General features: G+C 39.1%; 1 protein-coding gene across 3 annotated transcripts in view; it reads right to left on the bottom strand.

The window, feature by feature from the left end:
• Window positions 1–19082: 19082 nt before the first annotated feature.
• The window catches only part of LOC127442284 (serine/threonine-protein phosphatase 2A regulatory subunit B'' subunit alpha-like), a 123777-nt gene continuing 118945 nt past the window's right edge, over window positions 19083–23914 (bottom strand). For all 3 annotated transcript variants that reach the window (XM_051700186.1, XM_051700185.1, XM_051700187.1), the window contains 3 exons: window positions 22014–22132; window positions 21771–21877; window positions 19083–21615 (listed from right to left, as the gene is read on the bottom strand). In XM_051700186.1, coding sequence (XP_051556146.1) covers window positions 21519–21615; window positions 21771–21877; window positions 22014–22132 — 323 coding nt within the window. In that variant the 3' untranslated portion in view covers window positions 19083–21518. The remainder of the gene's footprint in view (window positions 21616–21770; window positions 21878–22013; window positions 22133–23914) is intronic.

Here is a 23914-nt window from a genome sequence, read left to right as displayed (position 1 = left end):
ACGGCCTAAACCAGGCGCGGACTGGCCATTGGAATAACCAGGACTTTTCCCGGTGGGCTGGCCGTGAAATGGGGCCGAATGGGCCGCCGCGTTATGCAGAACATGCTACAAAATGGCGCCGCGATATGCGGAAGGGGGTAGCGATATGCAGAAAAGGATCCCCCTCCTTCTCAACAACTTTTGGGCCAGTTTCTATGTAAAATCCCAGGCCGAATTTTCTTCCCAGTCCACCCCTGGCCTAAACTCATTGAATCCAATCCAATTTTGTGTGTGTGTGTGTTCAGATGGCAAATGTAGGAAAAGAAACCAAGTCTTGGACCACTCAGATAAAGGATACCATTTATATTAAACAAACAAATTTAAAATGGGTCAAAAACTCAGCCAGAGCAACATCAACTGAAGCTAAAAGCAGTGAAACATAAACTGCTTGTAAACAAAAGAAACACTAGGTCTTGGATTTGGATTCGCACCCATTTTTCAGCCATCTCTTTCCTTGAGTGGTCAATGTTACGTTGCTGTCATGCACTCTCTGCCAGCCAGTCTTCTGATGCATGAGTATTTCAGTCCATTTTAAGTAATTATCACTACTACTTAAACTGATGTACAATTTCAGTAGTACTTATAGGTCTTGAAGCAACCATTACCTTTATACCATTACCAGTACGCCACTTAAAGACAGTTAGTCTTTATAAATAAATAAGCTGGTGGCAAGGATTCAATATTTTTGCTGTACAGTGTAAGAGTTTGTATTGTGAGATATTTATTATTGTAGCTGCTATAGTTTTATCTAGAAATAGAAATGAGTCATACAATTAGTCAGTATGTGTTTTAAAAAAAAAAATGCAAGTGTAAATTCAACAAGTTTAATGAATGATACAGCCTTTTGCACAAAGTACTCCAGTACAGTAGCTCAAGGTCATCAAAACAAAAGCATATGACCTAGAAACGGGAAACAGGGCATAGACAGAGCATAGCCACCAATGATTACAGACAAGCATCACTGTGCAGTGTCAGAACACATAATAACGAAAGGCAACAACTCTGGTACTTTAAGACTGTTTGTGTTTTATGTTTTTTTCTAAGCAGAATTATTTGACTTTGGGATGGCTATTTCCCAGGAATTCCTTTAAATCTCTACATCCAGGAAAGCCCCTTATCATCAGGCCTCAATGGCAGCAGGAACCAGGTAAGCTCACCAGTAAGGAATATGCTAACAACACTTGACAGTGTTAAAAGAACAGTTCACCCAAAAATAAGAAATCTATCATTATTTACTGACCCTCATGAGAGGAACCCAAATCAAATATGGCAACACGTAATAACCTCATTGGTTAGATCGTGACATTCTTAAAATATATATCCCTTTGTGTTACACAGAAGAAAGAAAGTCATATGGGTTTGGAATGACATGAGGGTGAGTAAATAATGACATAATTTGTAATTTTGGGGAGATCTATTCCTTAAAAAGAATCTCTACAGGTAATTTTCAGGGCACAATTTGTCGAGGTTTGCTCACACAATACAAATTGTCTTTTGGTGCCTTCACAGTTAACTGCATTAGTTACATTATCTCAATTATCTTAAAGACTTTTTAAACAAAAGACTTAACAAGGTTTTGTGATAAATTTATGATATGTAAACCTACTATAAAGGGATAAACAATGCCAGTACCTACTTGTCACATTTTGTCAACATACCTGATACTGACTGATTGCAATGGAAAGCGCTCGAGCAGGGTATTTTTGTTATAGTTGCCTCATCAGGCGAACATGACTTGTGGTCACTAGTGTCTATTTTGCAACAGGTGAAAATACATGACCTGACAAACTTGTAATCTAACTTTTGTAGTTTCTGAAATGTAAAGTTCTGTTCTGGGAACATTCTGGGAACCAAATTTGGTATTTGTCATTTTTGCATGTCTATTTTTTGGTTTCAGAAAGGGGTCCTCACCCTCTATGCATATTGAGGTAGGGTTTTCCAGCCTTTGTTTTTTGATAGATAACATAATTTGGGATTTACTGAACAACACTGCTCACATTGTTGGAACACGTTCACATCAACAGCTAGAACATGTGTTTTTACTCAGTAAGCGTGTCTGGGTGAATTTGGGTGTGTTGATCAGATAATGTATTTCCCACTGTAGTTTGTCATTAACATGAAGTCTGATGAAAACATTTTTCTATATAGACACCTGGAATGAGTATTCTGCAGACAGGATGACAACTGAGGTTATTATTTAGTGCAGAGTCCTGTCTTGAGACCAAAAGAGCAGAAAAATGAATTGCTCACAGTGATAAATAGAGGCCAGCTTTAGCATGTCCTGGATTTGCAGTTCACTTAATGCCTTGAGTTCCTGCCCAGAATTCAGAAATCATTCCGAAATCCTTCTTAATTTTTTTCTTCTCAGAGACTCCACAACATCAGATTATTGGAATTTACCAGAGGATCTATTAGATACACATTACCTTCTTTATGTCCACAGCCAAACACAATTATTTTACTTTTTATCCTCAAACAGAGGTTAAAATTTTAATCTTACATGGGGATTACATGGGGTTCTGAAGTCACAATTTCCCTTTGAGGCATTTTCATGTCTTAAAACAAAAAGGATTTTGAAAGCACCCTTTTTCTCAGCTAGAAAATTGAACTGTCTGACAAGATAATTACATCAAAACATGTTTGTAAAAGATGTAAGGTGTAACAGTCCCTGTTAATTTAATATGCCAAAATTGGCTCTTCTTCACAATAGCGTTGTCATGCAGATCAGCATCTATGTCTTGATCTCTGCGGGTAAAAAGAGGATAAAGCTAAGAAACACAGTCATTAAAACACTACAATAGCAGATGTTTTCATATCAAACACCCATGGCTTTTACAGTTTTAAATGCTGTAAACATTGAGACAACCAACTTTCATAGGAAGATCAATATGTCATTGTGCATTCAATGTAGGCTACTTGCATCTACTGTATACACAAGAGCAGACAGACAGAGAGAAAGACAGATGGTCTTTTTAGCACATAATCCACACAACTCACACCAACATGTCCAGAGCATAGCACTCGTCATGTTAGACTGACAATGGCGATGAGAGACAGAGTAAGCATCAATACACTGGTAATAACAGCTGTGCTGTGTAAGGTGAGGTGGTACCACTCGTAATGCCTGGGCTCAAGACACAACTCAAGGAAAGAGAAGTATGGATAGGGGAATTTTACAGCATGCACCAAGAACCCAGTGCCCACTGCTCCAGAAAATGAAAAATAGCAGTAGGTTCTCAGTAGGATGGACATCACAGCTACTGCAAACTGCACCGGGCAGGCCACTGATCACAGGGTAGAGAAAGTGTACCCCACCTCCCACTGAGAAATAGACAAGAAACAAACTTATACTGTTTTTGAGGTATACTGTTTTTGAGAAATGTTAAGAGCTCTGGATCAGAAAATACAGCTGAGTTGTGTAAAAATTATCATGAGTTGAACATTGGATCACCAAAATTTAGGAGTCGACTGAAAAATGTGAAAGATTCTCCAGGTACCATTTGGGATTCCTTAGACGCCACACTGGCAGAACCCTCTGAAGATCCTCCAGACAGCCTTTCAGTTTTCTGAGAAACTTGCTTTTAGTTCATGCAAGAACTCTTAAGACTGTCATTGGTTATCCCATCATAAGGGAAAGATTTGGAACATTTGAAATATATATACACTACCGGTCAAAAGTTTTGAAACACATGACTGAAATGTTTCTCATGATCTTAAAAGTCTTTTAATCTGAAGGTGTATGCTTAAATATTTGAAATTAGTTTTGTAGACAAAAATATAATTGTGCCACCATATTCATTTATTTCATTATAAAACTAAAATGTAATAAAAAAAATGTTTAAAAAAAGTTTTTGAAATTGATGACTTGGACCAAATAATAAAGAAAAGCAGCCAATATGTGCTCAACATAGATGGGAACTCCTTCAATACTGTTTAAAAAGCATCCCAGGGTGATACCTCAAGAAGTTGGTTGAGAACATGTCAAGAGTACATGCCTGCAAATTCTAGGCAAAGGGTGACTACTATGAAGATGCTAAAATATAACACAGTTTTGATTTATTTTGGATTTTGTTTAGTCACAATATAATTCCCATAGTTCCATTTATGTTATTCCATAGTTTTAATGACTTTACTATTATTCTAAAATGTGAAGAAAAAATTATAATAAAGAATGAGTAAGTGTTTCAAAACTTTTGACCGGTAGTGTGTATATATATATATATTTGGCCTGGAGGATATCCAGAGTGTTCCAACAGTGTGAGATCCCCAAATATTGGCTCAAGTATCTTTACATTTTTACAGGAATGGATCCTCTTGTATTGGAACAAATTCTGGACACCATCCTGACTGATAACTTGGCTCACATGAAAAGTTCCAGAAATATTTTTTTGCTAGCTGATCTCCCAGAATCATATTACTATACCTACATTTTTGCTAAATGAATTTTTTCGTGGCCGTTTCTTGGTGAAATAAACACTAGAGGCGCTACAACAACTACTTTTATTTACTTTCACACAAATCACGAGTATAAAGGGCAGATTTATCTGTTCATAAACACTTTTCACTCTGCTCCTCACATAATGATATCTTGTGTCATCAAAACACTTTTTCTGCTGGTGGTGAAATTTTTACCTCAGCCATTGATATTAAGAATAAGGACCGGGATGCAAATCCTGAAGAGCACGCAAGTCGACACGTGAGCCAAAAGTGTCATAAAAGCACCATAAAATGAAATGGTTGCTTCATCAAATGTGTTTGAAATTACACATTTGCTTTTATGACACTATTGGTAAGGTTTGGGCTTAAGGTTTAAAGTAAGGAGATAATTGGAGTCGCGTGGCGACATGCGAGGAGTGGACGTGTGAACAGCAAGCTCTGCGCACTTTGCTAGTTTTATTACTATTTGTGTCAGAAACCGGTGAGATTTGATACACCCTGATTCTTAACTGTTTTAGGAAGACAATATGTCAAAGAATTCAAAATCCTCGGGCTCTGGAGATATTAAAAGACACTTACGTGCTCAACCTGAAGCCCTTGAACAACAGGCCAGAAGCCCGGGACTCAATTCGGCCAGTGTGGTGGAAGATATCCAACGTCAACTGTCGAACATGATGAAAATGCTGACGAAGGTCATTGCAGACTTGGAGGATCTTGCTGTAATACGTCGATCGATCACTGCCATGGAGACAAAATTCTCTGAGGTGGTTACAAGAGTGTCGGACGTCGAGAAACAGATCGATTATCTGGAGTCATCAGAGAGGGAATTAGCTGCTAACCCGCTAGCGACCAAGGTGGATTTGCAGCACGTCTGGGAAAACTGGAGGATTTGGAGAATCGTAATCGACGAAACAATGTCCGAATTGTTGGAATTCCTGACCATGAGGAAGGCCAAGATATAGTAAAATTCCTAGACGGGCTCTTTCAGAGTCTGCTCAAAATAACAGGCCATAAGCTGGAAATCGAGCAAGCTCACAGGGTTCCGCCTCAGAGATCCGTGGAGGGAGACAGGCCCCGAGCAATTCTGACCAAATTTCTGAGATCATCCGATAAAGATCTCGTGTTACGTGAGGTGAGGAGCAAAGGAAAGCTCTCTTGGAAGAACCACAAAATTTTCTTGTTCCCAGACTTTGAAAATTCGACAAGAGAGAAACGTGAATGATTCAGGGAATGCAAGAATCTCTTACATCAGCGGAAGGTCGCTTTTGCTCTGATGTTTCCGGCCAAACTGAGAATAGATACTAAGGATGGCCATAGAGAATTGACATGCCCACAGCACGCTTTAACCTTCATAAAGTCAACGGAGTGAGTAAGCCATTTGGTGATTTTCATGCTGCTGCCTAGTGAGCCTGACTCACTGAACATACACTTGACTGTCCAAGGAAGCTGGGCACCTTTTTTGTTTCTTTATGTGCTGGTTCCACGTAGCGGCTGGAGTTTGTTTTGTGTAATATCATTTCTTCGGGACAGTTTGTGGATGAATCTGCACGTTTTTGGTGCTTATGCCTCCTGTGGCCTGGAGTTTGTTTTGTGGAATATCTCTTGCAGGACATTGGGGTGATTGGATCTTTTGTTGCACTCATGTATCGGCCGAATGGGCCGGCTTACTGAACATTCGTTTGACTGCCCAAAGAACTGAACAGCCGGGTTTTTTTTTTTTTTTTTTTTACTGGTTCCGCCTAGCGGCTGGAGTTTGTTTTGTGGAGTAACACACCTTCAGGACAGCTTTGTAGATGAATTTACACGCTCTTTGTGTTTATTCCACCTATTGGCTGGATTTTGTTTTATAGATTATCATTTGTTGTGTAATTCTGTCTCACAAAATTTTTATAGAAAGACTGGACTTTGAGCAATCCGACAGCAAAGTTGTCGTGGGGGCTCTCATAGGCGTACATGGAATGTTTGAGTTTAGAAGGATGGACGCCAGTTGGCGCAGTCGTGCGTGGGGTTAATGCGCACATTTTTCTTTTTTCTGTTTGTTTGGTTCTGGGTGATGTTTGGGGTTTGATTGTTGCACTAATGTTGGAATGTGGTCTTTATAATTTTGTTTTTGACACACAGTCTATTTTTTCTCATATGTCAAAATGTCAAATGTTAATATGAGTGGATTGTCTCTCTCCACGTGGAATGTGAATGGGTTGGGGCACCCCAATAAAAAGAAGGAAGGTTATTTCTCTTTTAAACATAAGAAATATGATGTAGTGTTTCTTCTTTTTTGTTTTTTTGTTTTTTGCGATTAACATTTTTATTGATTCATCTATTAAAAAGGAACAGGAAAACATATACACAGAATCAATATTTAACACTAACTATAACCCCCCATAAATAAATGTATTTATTTATAAAGTATATAAATAAATAAATAAATAAAAATAAATAATAAACTAATCACACACATCCCCTACACCTCTCTCCACTGTCCCTCCCCGAGAGCCCTCCAAAAAAGAGAGATATTTGCCCCATTTCTCCCCAAACAGGTCTAGACTCCCCAGTCTTCTGGATATCCCCTCCTCAAGAGCTGCCACTCTGGCCACCTCTGAACACCACTCCTGAAATGGGGGTGCTCCAGCCGACTTCCAACTCCTTAAAATAATCTGTCTGGCAATCATAATACTAGTTAGGACCCAGTTTTTCATGTGTTTATTCTCCAAATTAATGACTGCCCCATCTCCTAAGATACAGAGTCTGGGGCAGAATAAAATCTGAGAGGCCAAAACCTCGCACATAAAACTTTGAATTCTCAACAAGAACTCTTGAATCTTAACACATCCCCAAAAGACATGGGTTGTGTCTCCATCTTCTGATTGACATCGCCAGCAGGTGGGTGTGTCCTTAAGACCAAGCCTATGCAATCTAGAGGGGGTCCCATAGACTCTGTGTAAAATCTTGAATTGCATAAGGCGCACCCTTGCGTCTCTAGCTGCAGACTTGACGTTTTTTAGAATCCTAGCCCACACTCCCTCCTCCAATACCAAGTTTAGATCTTTCTCCAATAATCTCCTAAGAGAAGCTGAATTAATAGGGAGTAATACACCGATGCCTCATGACCTTTTCCAAAAGCAGTAATCACCACTTCCAGAGTATCTGCCGCTTTAGGGGGGTGTAAACCACTCCCAAAAACAGTACAAAGCAGGTGGCGCAACTGTAAATACTTACAGAACTGAGATCTGGGAATCCCAAAAAGTTGAACCAAATTTTGAAAGGATCTCAACACTCCACTCTCATATAGGTCACCGAGTGTAGTAATCCCCCTCTCAATCCATTCTGACCAGCAAAAAGGGGACTTGTTGATGCATAATTTGGGGTTCAGCCATATGCTCGAGGCAACATTTAAATAAATGTCTGAATTAAACACTCTGGACACTTTTGTCCATACCGAGTTCAAATGCGAGATAATGGGATGTAACATAACATCTCCGATTCATTTGATAGAAAGGCTCTGCAATGGTGAAATAGGGGCAAGAAATTCCTGTTCTATACAGAACCAGGGAGGGGCTCTCTCAGGTGGAAGTGACAAAAGCGATAAAATCTTGGGTAGGCCTAGCCCACCTTTGTCAACTGGCCTATGTAACTTATTGAAATGTAATTTGGGACGCTTACCATTCCAAATGAAGTACTTCGCTATGCTTTCAAATTGCTTGAAATAAGAGAAGGGCACATCTATAGGGAGAGACTGCAGCAAATAATTGAATTTTGATAACATTAACTTTCCCGATCATAGATAAATGCAATGAAACCCACCTGTCCACATCGCTTGAAAACCGTTTTATTAAGGGGTCAAAATTAACTCTAACTAAATCACACAATTTTGCAGGGAATAAAATGCCTAAATACTTAATGCCCTGTTTGGGCCACTGGAAAGCACCTGGCTGGAAAGCCGTTACTGGGCAGTATGCTGTCAAAGCCAAAGCTTCGGATTTAGACCAATTGACTTTGTATCCTGAAAACGTAGAAAAGGAATTAATAATTCTGTGGAGGCAAGGCATAGATCTAGTAGGGTCAGAGATGAATAATAAAATATAATCTGCATAAAGCAAAAGCTTATGCACCACACCTCCTGCCACCACCCCTGGAAAATCCTCCTCCTTTCTTATCGCAGCTGCTAATGGTTCCAGGGCAAGACAGAACAATAATGGGGAAAGAGGACAACCCTGCTAAGTGCCTCTATTCCGAGTAAAATAATCTGAAATTAATCCATTTGATTGTACCGCCGCTACATGATGAAACGCCTAATGTTGTCAGAAGAGCTGCGGCCCCTAATAAACCCCACCTGATCTATATGTATAAGAGATGTCATAACTTTACTTAATTAATTAGCCAAAATTTTTGACAATATTTTTACATCTAGCTGGATCAGGGAAATTGGACGGTAACTCTTACACTCGCTTGGATCTTTGTCCTTTTTAAGAATTAGACTGATCCGTACTTGCGTCATGGTTGGCGGAAGCTTTCCATTCTTTAATGATTCCATATAAACAAATCTAACAAAAGTGGAGCCAGTTCTGCAGCAAAAGATCTAAAAAAATTCAGTGGCAAAACCATCTGGCCCTGGAGCTTTGCCTGAAGGCTTAATAATCTCATCAAGCTCCTCCAAGGTTATTTCAGAATCAAGAGAATTTTTTGGCTCAGTCGTCAATTTAGGGAGTTCTAATGGTTCCACAAATTTACTAATATCTTCATCAGTAGATGAAGACGTGGAACTATAAAGATCAAGATAGAACTCTTTAAAGGCATTATTAATATCAATGGCTGAGGTAAAAATTTCACCACCAGCAGATTTCACTGAGGGAATGGTAGAAAAAGACTCTGTTTTATATATCTTGCCAGAAGCTTCCCTGCTTTGTCCCCCGACTCAAAGTATGACTGTCTTGCCCTGAACAACCAAAATTCCACTTTCCGCGACAAAATAGTATTATATCTGTATTTCAATCGGGTCAATTCTCTGAGGTCATCAGATGACATTCGGTGCTTCAGCTCTGCCTCGGCACTTTTAATATTCTCTTCCAACTCTACGAGCTCACATGCTTTGGATTTTTTGATGAATGAGGCATATTGTACGATCCGACCCCTAAGAACTGCCTTAAGTGCCTCCCAAGCCATGCCCACAGAGGATACTGAGGACCAGTTGGTCTCCATGTAAACATTGATTTCAGCCTTTAACATTTGTTGGAAATCAGGATTTTGCAAAAGGGATACATTAAAGCACCAACTATGTGATTTCTTTTTCTCTGTATGTGGCAACATCTCTAAACTCACCAGGGCGTGATCTGAGACTATGATGTTTCAAACTGAGCAGTCAACAACAGATGAAATGAGGGATTTAGATATATATATATATATATATATATATATATATATATATATATATATATATATATATATATATACACAAAAAAAATCTATTCTAGAATAAATCTTATGGACTGATGAAAAACATTTATAGTCCCTACCAGATGGGTTCAAAAGTCTCCAAATATCTGCAAGACCAAGATTTTTATACATCCTGTGAAGTGTCACTGTTGCTCTAGGGGGCTTACACACTTTTGCTTCACTATTATCAAGGATTGAGTCCATCAATAAATTAAAGTCTCCTGCCAATATTATATCATGAGGGGTGCCAACGGTTTGCAACATCCCTTCAAGATCTATAAAAAAGCCCTGATCATCAGCGTTAGGTGCGTAAATATTAGCCAAAATCAACCTTTGCCTCTGAATGTCTGCTAAAACAATAGTGACTCTTCCTATTTTATCTTTAATTTGTTTGAGAAATTTGAATTGTAGATGTTTATTTATCAGTATAATGACTCCCCTACTCTTACTTGAAACAGCACTAAAGAAAACATGCCCACCCCATATCTTCCCAAATTTTTCAGCTTCCTGTGGGGAAAGATGCATTTCTTGAAGAAAGACTATATCATATTTCTTACACTTAAGAAAATAAATAACCTTCCTTCTTTTTATGGGGTGCCCCAACCCATTCACATTCCATGTGGAGAGAGATAATCCACTCATATTAACAATTGACATATTGATATAATAAAAAAATTGTGTGTCAAAAGCAAGATTATACAAACCACATTCCACATTAATGCAACAATCAAACCCCGAACTTCCCCCCGAACAAAACAAAAAGAAAAACGTGAGCATTAACCCCGTGCACGACAGTCAAGACACAACTAGCGTCAATCCCTCTAAACTCAAAGAGTCCATGTACGCATGCGAGAACCCCTGCGACACCTTTGCCATCGAATTGCTCGTCCGGTGCTTCTATACAAATTTTGTGAGGCAAAATTACATAACAGAAAATACTTTGTAAAACAGACCCCAGCCAACAGGCAGAATAAACACAAAGAACATGTAGATTCATTCACAGAACTGTCTTGAAGATGTGTTCCTCCACATAACAAATTCCAGCTGATATAAAGCCGTTCAGTTTCCTCGGACAGACAGACAATTGTTCAGTGAGCCGGCTGTTATGAGTGCAGCAGATGACGTAATCATTCTAATGTCCCTCAAAATGACTCCACAAAACAAATTTCAGAGATTTTTTACAGATTCATCCACAGCTGACCCGAAGGAGTGTTATTCCAAAAAAAAAAAAACTCCAACCGCCAGGCGGAGCCAGCACATAAAGAAACAAAACAGGCATCCCGGTTCCTCGGATGATCCAGTGTCAAATTCACTCAGAGTCCACATAAAAAAAATACTTCATGACTTACTCAGTCCATCAACTTTATAAAAGATGTCCTTTATGTGAGCATGTAGATATTTTGCAGTCATCCATAGTGTCCATTCTCAATCTGGCCGGGAACTTCAGTATAAAAACGATCTTCCGTCAATGCAAAAGTTTCTTGGAGTGTCATGCCACAAAACAAACTCCAGCCGCTAGGCGGAGCCAATGCAGAAAGAAACAAAAAATTGCGCCCAGCTTCCTTAGACAGTCGAGACACTGAACAGCGAGTCAGTCCACTCACATAAGAAACGGCAAGAAACGGCCAATGGTTTACTCACCCATAATTTATATGAAGGCCAGTGCCTTTTTGGAGCATAAAAATACTTTGATGCCGTCCTTGGTGTCTATTCTCAGTTTGGTCGGAAACATCAGTGCAAAAGTGATCTTCCGTTGATGTAAGAGTTTCTTACATTCCTTGAAACGATCGAGTTTCTCTCATCGAATTCACAAAATCCGGGAACAAGAAAATATTGTGATTCTTCCAAGAAAGCTTTCCTTTGCTCCTCGCCTGGCGCAACACAAGATCTTTATCGGATGATCTCAGAAATTTGGCCAGAATTGATCGGGGCTGTCTCCCTCAGCAGAACTGCTTATGGCCTGTTATATCGAGCAGAATCGGGAAGAGCTCATCTAGGAATTTCACCATATCTCTGCCCTCTTCATGTTCAGGAATTCCAACAATTCGAATATTGTTCCTTCGATTTCTATTTTCGAGATCTTCCAGTTTTTCCAAAATAAATTCCAAGTCTGTTTTGGATGTGGGCGGATTAATGGATAATTCCCTTTCCGATGATTCAAGACAATCGATTCGTTTCTCAACATCTGTCACTCTTGTGACCAACCCAGAGAATTTTGTTTCCATCGCCGTAATCAATCGACGTGTTACAGCGAGTTCCTCCAAGTCAGCAACAACCTTCGTCAGCATCACCGAGATGTTGGACAGTTGACGCTGGATTTCATCTCCCGACGTGCCGTCCAAATCAAGTCCCTGGCTCGGAGTCCCGTCAGAGGCCTCAGCTTGAACATGTAAGTGTCTTTTAATGTCTCCAGAGTCTGAGGATTTTGACTTCTTTGCCATGTTTACCTCAAAGAGCAAATATGAAACTGGGTGTATCCAATCTCACTGGTTATAACATGAAAATAATAATAAAAAAAATAAAAAAACAGCAAAGTGCACAGAGCTAGCCGCTCACATGTCTGCTTCTCTCATGGCGTCACGTGACCTTGATATAGTGTTTCTTCAAGAAACGCATCTTTCCCCGCAGGAAGCTGAAAAATTTGGGAAGATATGGGGTGGACATGTTTTCTTTAGTGCTGGATGAAGTAAGAGCAGGGGAGTCATTACACTGATAAGTAAGCATCTACAATTCAATGTCTCAAACAGTTTAAAGATAAATTGGGAAGATTCATTATTGTTTTAGCAGAAATTCAGGGGCAAAGTCTTATTTTGGCTAATATTTATGCACCTAACATTGATGATCAGGGCTTTTTTATAGATCTTGAAGAGATGTTGCAAGCCGCTGGCACCCCTCATGATATAATATTGGGAGGAGACTTTAATAATTTGATGGACTCAGTCCTTGATCATAGTGAAGCAAAAGTGTGCTAGCCCCCTAGAGCAACACTGACGCTTCACAGGATGTGTAAATATCTTGGTCTTACAGATATTTGGAGACTTTTGAACCCATATGGTAGGGACTATACATTTTCATCAGTCCATAAGATTTACTCTAGAATAGTTTTTTTTATATACATATTTTATATATATAAGTCCCTCATTTCATCTGTTGTGGATTGCTCAATTGGAAACATTCTCAGTCTCAGATCACGCCCTGGTGTGTTTAGAGGTGTTGCCACATATGGAGAAAAGGAAATCATATACTTTGCATTTTAATGAATCCCTGTTGCAAAATCATGAATTCCAACAAATGTTAAAGGCTAAAATCAGTGTTTATATGGAGACCAACTGGTCCTCAGTATCCTCTGTGGCCATGGCTTGGGAGGCACTTAAGGCGGTTCTTAGGGGTCGGATCATACAGTATGCCTTATTCACCAAAAAATTCAAAGCACAAGAACTCGTGGAGTTGGAAGGGAATATTAAAAGTGCCGAGGCAGAGCTGAAGCGCTGAATGTCGTCTGATGGCCTCAGAGAATTGATTCGATTGAAATACAGGTATAATACTATTTTGTCGTGGAAGGTGGAGTTTTGGCTATTCAGGACAAGACAGTCATACTTTGAGTCAGGGGACAAGGCAGGAAAACTTCTGGCTAGATATATAAAACAGAGAGAGTCTTTTTCTACCATTCCCTCAGTGAAATCTGCTGGTAATGAGATATTTACCTCAGAAACTGATATTAATAAAGCTTTTAAAGTATTCTATCTTGATCTCTATAGTTCCACATCTTCGTCTACTGATGAGGATATTAGAAACTTTGTGGAACCATTATAACTTCCTAAACTGACAGCTGAGCAAAAAAAAAAAAAACTCTCTTGATTCTGAGATAATCTTGGAGGAGCTTGGCGAGGTAATTAAGGCCTTGCCCACAGGCAAGGCTCTGGGGCCAGATGGCCTCAGTGGAATGTCTATTAGATCTTATGCTACAGAATTGGCTCCACTTTTGCTAGAAGTTTATACGGAATCATTAAAGAATGGAAAGCCAACCATGACGCAAGCCCGAATCAGTCTGATTCTTAAAAAGGACAAAGATCCAAGCGAGTGTAAGATTTACCATCCAATTTCCTTAATCCATCTAGACGTTAAAATATTGTCAAACATTTTGGCTAACCGATTAAGTAAAGTTATGACATCTCTTATACATATAGATCAGGTGGGGTTTATTCGGGCCGTAGCTCTTCTGATAACATTAGGCATTTCATCAATATCATGTGGTCAGTGGCGGGTGATCGGACTCCGGTCGCTGCTTTCTCACTTGACACTGAAAAGACGTTTGATATGGTAGAATGGAATTATCTTTTTAAGATTTTGGAAATGTATGGGTTCAGGAATACTTTTATTGGTTGGATTAAGTTACTTTATAGACACCCGGTAGTGGCGGTACAAATGAATGGATTAACTTTAGATTATTTTACTCTGGATAGGGGCACCCGACAGGGTTGCTCTCTTTCCCCATTATTGTTCTGTCTTGCCCTGGAACCATTAGCAGCCGCAATAAGAAAGGAGGATGATTTTCCAGGGGGTGGTGGCGGGAGGTGTGGCGCATAAGTTTTTGATTTATGCAGATGATATTTTATTATTCGTCTCCGACCCTACTAGATCTATGCTTTGCCTCGGGATACAGAGTTAATTGGTCTAAATCCAAAGCTTTGGCTCTGACAGCATACTGTCCGGTATCGGCTTTTCAGCCGGGCGCCTTCCAGTGCCCAAACAGGGCATTAAATATTTGGGTATTCTATTCCCAGCAAATGTGTGTGATTTAGTTAGAGTTCATTTTGACCCTTTAATAAAGAGGTTTTCGAGCAATGTGGGCAGGTGGGCTTCATTACATTTATCTATGATTGGGATGGCTAATGTTATTAAAATTAATTGTATTCCAAAATTCAACTACCTGCTACAGTCTCTCCCTATAGATGTCACCCTCTTTTATTTCAAGCAATTTGATAGCATAGCAAAGTCCTTCATTTGGAATGGTAAACATCCCAGATTACATTTCAGTAAGTTGCATTGGCCGATTGAAAAAGGTGGGCTAGGCCTACCCAAGATTTTGTTTTATTATTATGCATTCGGTCTCAGACATTTGGCTCATTGGTTGCTTCCACCTGAGAGAGCCCCTCCCTGGTTTTGTATTGAACAGGAGGTTCAAGATTTTCAAGATTTTACACAGAGTCTATTGGACCCCCTCTAGATTGCATAGGCTTGGTCTTAAGGACACACCCACCTGCTGGCGATGTCAATCAGAAGATGGAGACACAACCCATGTCTTTTTAAGATTCAAGAGTTCTTGTTGAGAATTCAAAGTTTTATGTGCAAGGTTTTGGCCTCTCAGATTTTATTCTGCCCCAGACTCTGTATTTTAGGAGATGGGGCAGTCATTAATTTGGAGAATAAACACATGGGGTCACTAAACACAAACTGGGTCCAAACTAGTATTATGATTGCCAGACAGATTATTTTAAGGAGTTGGATGTCAGCTGGAGCACCCCCATTTCAGGAGTGGTGTTCAGAGGTGGCCAGAGTGGCAGCTCTTGAGGAGGGGATATCCAGAAGACTGGGGAGTCTAGACCTGTTTGGGGAGAAATGGGGCAAATATCTCTCTTTTTTGGAGGGCTCTCGGGGAGGGACAGTGGAGAGAGGTGTAGTGGTTGTGTGTGATTAGTTTATTATTTATTTTTATTTATTTATTTATTTTTATACTTTTATTTTTGTGTATCTGTAAGAATCAGAGTTCCTTTTTAAGAATCAGACTGATCCGGGCTTGTGTCATGGTTGGTGGAAGCTTTTCATTCTTTAATGATTCCGTATAAACTTCTAGCAAAAGTGGAGCCAATTCTGTAGCATAAGATCTAAAAAAAACTCAGCAGCAAAGCCATCTGACCCCCTCTAGATCGTATAGGCTTGCTCTTAAAGACACACCCACCTGCTGGCGATGCCAGTCAGAAGTTGGAGACACAGCCCATGTTTTTTGGTGGTGTTTTAAGATCCAAGAATTTTGGTTGAAGTTTCAGAGTTTTATGTGTGAAGTATTGGGCACTCAAATTTCATTATTCCCCAGACTCTGTATTTTAGGCGATGGGGTGGTCAACAATATAGTAGACAAACACATAAAAAATTGGGTCCTAACCAGTGTTATGATCGGCAGACAAATAGTTTTAAGGAGATGGAAGTTGGCTGGAGTGCCCTCATTTCAGGAGTGGTGCATGGGGAGGGTGGCGGCTTGAGGAAGTGTCATGTATTTCATTCATCAGGGATTCATCATGATGGTGCCATGGATGGAAGCCTCAGTGTGGAGCGCTCCTATTGTTTTGTTGTTTTTGTTTGTTTGTCCTGTGTTTAGTAACCTTTTTCCAGTCAGTTTTACCAGAGACGAACTGCTGAACATTCGACAGCAAATATTCAGATGTTTTGCTAGACATTTTAGTTGGAGGCGTGGCTTTGTTGTTCAGGAGACGCAGGTGAGGGAGACGAGCCTGTGCGCTGTTCAAACTCCGTCGGCGGGGCTTTCGAACAACGTTACCGAGTATTCATCTTGACAGTGCAGTCATTCAGGTTCCTGGGCACTACCATCTCACAGGACCTGAAGTGGGAGACCCACATTGACTCCATTGTGAAAAAGGCCCAGCAGAGGTTGTACTTCCTTCGCCAGCTGAGGAATTTCAACCTGCCACAGGCGCTGCTGATACAATTCTACTCAGCAGTCATTGAGTCTGTCCTCTGCACTTCAATAACTGTCTGGTTTGCTTCAGCTACGAAATCAGACATCAGAAGACTACAAAGGACAATTCGGACTCCTGAGAGGATTATTGGTTGCCCCCTGCCCCCCCTTCAAGAACTATACACTTCCAGAGTGAGGAAAAAGGCTGGAAAAATCACTCTGGACCCCACTCACCCTGCCCACTACCTTTTTGAACTGTTGCCTTCTGGCCGACGCTTCAGAGCTCTGAGCACCAGAACCGTCAGGCACAGGAACAGTTTTTTCCCTCAGGCTATCCATCTCATCAACAGTTAAATTGCCCCATTGAGCAATAAATATGTGGAATACACAGTTTAGTCTTTTTTTATATTTATCCAACACATCCAACCTCTTCTGCAATTTCATTCCTCTGAAAAAAAAAACAAAAAAAAAACATTTGCACTGTACATAACAGATAACAGATTTGTATTAGATTGCACTACGTATGTGTATGTATGTATGTGTGTGTCTGTACGTATGTGTATAACTATTTTTTATTATTATCTATGTCTTGCTGCTGTTTTTGTATTGTTGTACACTGGAATCTCCTGTCACCAAGACAAATTCCTTGTATGTGTAAGCATATTTGGCAATTAAGCTGATTCTGATGTAGAAGGCTGGGGAAATGGGATTCGTTTGATGGGAAATGGGGCAGTTATTTGGCGTTCTTGGAGGGCTCTCGAGGAGGGGCAGTGGAGAGAAGTGTAAGTTTTATTATATTTATTTATTTTGTGTGTGTGTGTGTGTGTGTGTACTCATGTGTGACCACAGGGATGTTTGTTGAGGGTCAGGGTGGGGTTGGGGATTGGGAGGGGAAGGGTAAATTAAATGTTGATTCTGTGAATATATGTTTTGCTTTTCTTTGTTAATTGTATGAATCAATAAAAACTGTAAATCAGAAGAAACAATGTTCTGCATTAATTGGTTCTCTTATCTTTTAAGGCCAGAAATAGTTCTAAATTGATCTATGCTGTCCAAATTTCCCTAACAGTCCTGAGAGACCAAACAAGCATTCTTTCACTTATACCTCTTTGATGAATGTGATGTGACAGGCACAGTGTGACTGGTTTTTGGAAACATTTGAGTGGTTATTACATTAATATACTCATAAACCTTACTCAATTCCTAATCCTTATAGTACAGAGACAAAAACAGCGTTCTTTGACTTTTCGCTAGCCAGAGATCAAAATAGATGTGATATCAAAGGCACGGTGTGGACGCTTTTTGGGGCATGAACATTCCCCACATATTGGCGCTCGTCCGGAATTTGGCCCATTGGGTCCAAATTTAGGTGGATAAACATTCTGAACTAACACAGCGATTTCACTCAATGACACACAAAGTAGAAAGTTTCCCCCATTGCTGTGTTGTGCTTACGCCAGGCATTGTTACGCTGCACTCAAAGTTCAAACAATTTCAACTTTGACCCCATTGCCACTGAACTTTGAAGCTGCAGCCAATGATAACCAGACAATTTAGATGACGTATCATTAGGTGGACAGTGCCAGCTTTAAAATCAAAACAAGATGTTCTCTGCAGAGGTTTTCATGTGAAGATCCGATGCTGGCTTGATGCCCCGGACACAAAACAAATGAAAAAGGCTGACATTCTAGCATTTTTTTTTCTAGATACCAATTAATGAGCTAACTAAGCTATAACTTTAATGCTGCCATTCATTTTGCATTATTAGATTGCCATCTACACATCAAAATGTAAAAAATACAATACAAATAATAATATTAACAATGTTAATTATAATAACTCACTTTCTTCACACTAAATTATGGTGCCAAATTAAGTGTCCCTTTGCACCTCCTGGCTGTGATATTGCGAACAAGCCTCACGTGTGAGAATTTAAAGTTTTACCTCTGCGTAATCCCCGCGATAATAAGGGTCATTCTGGTTGAGTACCTACTGTAATAGTCAACAGGAATACATTTTTTATTAACCCTACTCACTAACCCAAACCCCAACCATCAGTGGAGTAAAAATGTAATCTCAAAAGAAAAATGCAACCGCCGAATTGTGCTCATCACTGATAATACTTTCGTTAGTGCAACAGGAAAAGGTAGACACATTTGAATTAAATCTCTCACAGTCTTCAGGAACAGTTAAAGACAGAGCTTGTCAAGCATTAGATCCATAAGGATTAGCTAGATTTCTTGCAACTGAGTCTCAAAGAATGAACATTACTATAACTATATTTTAGGTCATGTAATTTTCATGAGATCAAGCTGCTTTCTTAACCCTTTCTTTTAAAATAAATAATTTAGATTTTACTGTTTTACTATTGCTCTGAAAAATTACAAAAAGTCCCTTGTTGCATCCAAGTCTCAAAAAGAACCCCCATCTAACATTATTGTTCCTTATCAGCAATGAATTAACATCCTTTAAACATTGCATTAATTAATATTTTTTATTTATTTTCATAATTTTTCAAAAGAAAGAGGGAAAAAAAATCATGCGAACACAAGAGCCATCTCATCAGAGCACATAGGAGATCACCTTACTTAAGTCCCTTCTTTCACTGTCTGCAAGCAACATATTTCAGGGGGAGAAAAACACATGGAAAGATATAAAACTCAAAAAAAAAAATAAAAAAAAAATAAAATAAAAAAGAGCTTCTGTAGCTGCCAATAGCTGTCCAGAAGATCAGATTTGCATAGCACTCAATGTGTTAGTCAAGTTTTGATTTAGATTTGTGTTTTTTTCTTAATGTCTAATAGTCCTGATAAAAGTGTAACACTACAGCAGTTGTATTGCTCTGTTTTCTAAGTGCTACTTGCATGTCATTATCCCAGAAATGCATCCAGTTGATTGTCACCTATCAGTGAATTCATTCTGAATTCCTTCATAAAGCCCCTGCCCACTCAGCTTAATGCACATTATATAACACTGGCAGTTAGAGATATATCATAACTTAAACTTCCCCTACCACTCAGTGGCAGAGTCAATCACATGGGAAAAATAAAATACAAAGACATTTACAGAGGCCATATAAAATAAATGTCCTAAGTCAAAGCTAGTCAGAGCTAATCTACAGTACAACAAAAGCTACTGGTAATCCATGAAAATGGCTGGCCAAACGAAAACAAACCACTTCACATACTGTATATAAATATATTACACTAATTACATAAACCAAAGAGTGTGACAGAGTGGAGAAGGTTTGGCCATCTCACACACACACACACACACACACACACACACACACACACACACACACACACACACAGATTTGTAAAACACTGATCTGGTTAAGAGACAGGCATGTTTTCCATTTAAGGTGATGCGTTTAATTTTACATATTGAAATACTTTCTCCTATCCCAGCTTAATATGCAGAGACAACTATAAGTAAGGCATTCATAGATTGATTTCCCCGAAAGATGTAAACACTGTGGCGCTTTCTCAACAAATAACCTGAGTTTAGTGTGGGGCTACCTGTTTGTCCAGGCAATGATGGACAAGGGGCGTGTTTGGGAAAACTGTTTGAAAACAATAATTTTTCTACAATTCCGTTTGTTGGCACATAAATGACACACTTCACATTTAATGTGGAAACATGAGCTAACAGTGGAAAGAGGTACCAGAGTTCACAGAGTTCCTTTGGGACGATGTATGGATTGAATTTGGCAGTACTTGGGTGATGACTTAACTGAGTGGTTAAACTTGAGACTGGCCACTCATAACCAGGGGTCAGAAAAGAGGGACTGTGGCATGACATTTTATACACAGGTGACCCACTGATCTGCTTCTGTATAATCTTACGGACAGAGTTAACAATGCCCAGACCAAATAAATAGTGCTTTACAACTCTCATTCAGATCTTTACAAATGATTACAAGTGTATTTATATAATTTCAAAACATACACAAAATGCTATAGGACATACGTTTCTGTACACATCACTTCGAGGATGAAAAGCAGGATGAATTTATATATATTTCATGTTTGCATTTCTTTAAAAAGGTGTGACAATTTTGACCCCAGAAAAAACGCAGCATATCTTGAATATATGGCTGAGAAAGAAAATATCCAAAAAGCATTTTCAAGTCTAAGATTGTCCTGGTCAGTTCATCTGGAAATATGTAATGCAGGTTGGATGTCTGTAGTTAAGTTGAAATACCTAAAAAGTCACAACTTTCTTTCTCTTCTTTTAAGCCACAACATGCAGTATTATCAGTGACCACTAGGAGCAATACATAACTGCTGATATGTTTGTACTGTTACAACTTGCAATGTCCCTTAAACTCAATGTGCAACACAGCATAGCACAGGATATGTGCTGTTTTCATGTCTTAAATATCTGATTTTAGTCTGAGAGGACTCTTGAAGCTACATATCACACAAGGATAATGTGAGCAACTCTATTTGCTCTCTCTCTCTCTCTCTCTGTCTCTCTCTCTCTCTTTCTTTCTTCCCCACCTCTTAAAAAATATGGCAGCATTACATATAGTTTCACTCACATTAAAGCACATTCTAAACTTCTTCTAAAGTTACTATAAAGTCCAATTTTTCACATCAAAGTCTTTACAAAGGGTGAATGAAACCAGCCGGCAGTTTAGTTTGGGGGAGTGGATGTTATCAGAAAGAGACTGGAAAAATAATGAGTTTACATTTACATGTTAAGACATTTTGCACATAAAGCTTTTTGTGTGTTTCTGAAAGCCTTTTGGTATTAGAATCAGTTCTATTGCACACACACACACACACACACACAAATTTCCTTAATGAAATGTACAAAATAGTTTTTCCCTTTTCGAGAAGAGAGTGAAAATGGGGTGATGGTGATCCATTCATGTTGTTGATGAATGTCGTTGTGGAGACGATAAAGTGGCTTATGCCGATAAATCCGATATGACCAGCTTATCCATTTTATTTCCAAAGTCTGAGGAGACTGTGTGCTCATCTGACTCATAATCATCATCAAAAGATCTGCAAAAATAAACACACAACAGTTATGCTTCATACTCCTTTGCCTTACAAGGTATCCATCATGAAGTTCAACCACATATAGATTGTATCTAGTGTCTATGCAGCGTAACAAACTCTGAACCAAATTCATTCCATGACAGAATGCAGTGACTCACCCCTCTCGTATCTGTTCATTGGCTGTCTCCTCTGCCACAAGAATCTCATACTCTTCGGCAGCATACTTATCCCAGTCTGAGGGCTCTGGACCGTCACTGTCCAAATCCTTTTCAAATCGTGCCCACACAATTACAGTTATAGAATTAACAGAGTGCTTACATAGAAAAGATTTAGAACAGTGGCCTTTTAGATGACAGAAAATGGCAGTATAGGTGTGACCTAGAGTATCTGGAAAATCTCACCTTTTGCACTGCAAAGGGATCTCTCTGCTCATGGTCCAGGTATTTCTCCAGATTGAAGAATGTGTCATAGAATATATGTGCCATCCTGCAGCGCTTCAGATCTCGAAGAGTAATTTTACCTGCCAAAAACAAGAACAAGTTAATTTATTCTTTTGGCAGACACTCTTTTCTAAAGTAAATTACAGTGCATTATAGGTATACATTTCAACAGTATGTTACATTTATGCATTTGGCAGACACTTTAATTTAAAAGCATATTACAATAAATACATAGTGTACATTCACTGTTAAAAAATCCAACTTCAGTTTTGCCAGATAAACTCAATTTTACAAGTTGACTGAACTTTCTAATGTAGAAAAAGTTGAGATTACTTAAAAAAAATCAATAAATTCAACTTTTATGCCGTTTTAAGTCAGAGCAACTTCAATTTTTAAACAGTGAGGACATACAATGGCAAGTTTGGTAGTGAAGGTAGAAATTACAGGCTTTTGAGCATGCTCAGTTTGATCACTGATGCTCAGTCCTAGGAAGCCATTTGTGGCAGAATAATATCATGGAATTTAAAAACTAAATATGAGGGAATTTGTTTTTGACTCATGTCTTTCAGAATGTTATCCAGTAATCATAAACATCTGTTAAAGTCATGAAAAGGTCTTAAAAATTCATGGGTCAAAATCTGTGAGAACCTTGTGAGGCTAAGCACTATGAACTTCATATTGTTGCATCGGATGCTGAGCATGCCAACTGGATAAGCATTGTGGCTGAAGGCAATACCCACAATCCCTTGCGCTTGAATTTATTTAAGTGTGTTTGGTTTGGTTTTGAATTAATAGAAGTTTTAGCTCTATGTGTGTATTTAATGATGTTTTGCTGTAAAAAGTTGTCTTGTTTAAAATCATGATCTTGTATAGAAATGTAGATCACATGATCTTATGCAGAAATGAAGATCTGCTTAATAATGAATATATTTTTATATTATTTTCAAGAATATTGAAAATTATGTGCACATGTACTTAAAATGACAAGTTTATTGAACTTAATAATCACTGATATTTTTGAGTTTGCTGAACTAATTGTATCGAGTTCATGGAACTTGTAATCTAACTTTTTTTTTCTCCCAATTTGGAATGCCCAATTCCCATTACGCTCTAAGTCCTCGTGGTGGCGTAGTGACTCGCCTCAATCTGGGTGGCACAGGACAAATCTCAGTTGCCTCCACGTCTGAGACAGTCAACTCACGTATCTTATCACGTGGCTTGTTGAGCGCGTTACCGTGGAGACATAACGCGTGTGGAGGCTTCACGCCATCCGCGCTGCATCCGTGCACAACTCACCATGCACCCCACCGAAAGCGAACCACATTATAGCGACCATGAGGAGGTTACCCCATGTGACTCTACCCTCCCTAGCAACCGGGCCAATTTGGTTGCTTAGGAGACCTGGCTGGAGTCACTCAGCACACCCTGGATTCGAACTCGCGACTCCAGGGGTGGTAATCAGCGTCAATAATCGCTGAGCTACCCAGGCCCCCTACTTGTAATCTAACTTGAATTGTTAAGTTAGTACAACTAATTTGCCTGAAGTTGAGTAAACTCAAAAATGCTTTGCAGCTGGTTGCCTTTTTTAAGTTTACTCAACTTTTTAATTTTTGCATTGTATCAGTATGTGTGTGTGTTCCCTGAGAAATCAATCTATGTCCTTAGCTTTCACAACGCCATGCTCTACAAGTTGAGCAACATGAACTTAGCTCAAAAGATCAGTATACGGAGTACAAAGAATTCAAACCTCTATTTAAAAAAATCTAATCTGCATTTGTGTGTAATGAAGACACAAGGACAGAGACAAAATGTAAGTGATCCACATTTCATGTGTGGAATTTATGGCTTTTTTACGGCTTAAC

Source organism: Myxocyprinus asiaticus, chromosome 6 (genome assembly GCF_019703515.2).
Source record: "Myxocyprinus asiaticus isolate MX2 ecotype Aquarium Trade chromosome 6, UBuf_Myxa_2, whole genome shotgun sequence".
NCBI classification, from domain to species: domain Eukaryota; kingdom Metazoa; phylum Chordata; class Actinopteri; order Cypriniformes; family Catostomidae; genus Myxocyprinus; species Myxocyprinus asiaticus.
Note: the sequence above shows the minus strand (reverse complement) of the source record. Positions and strands in the feature narration are given on the sequence as shown.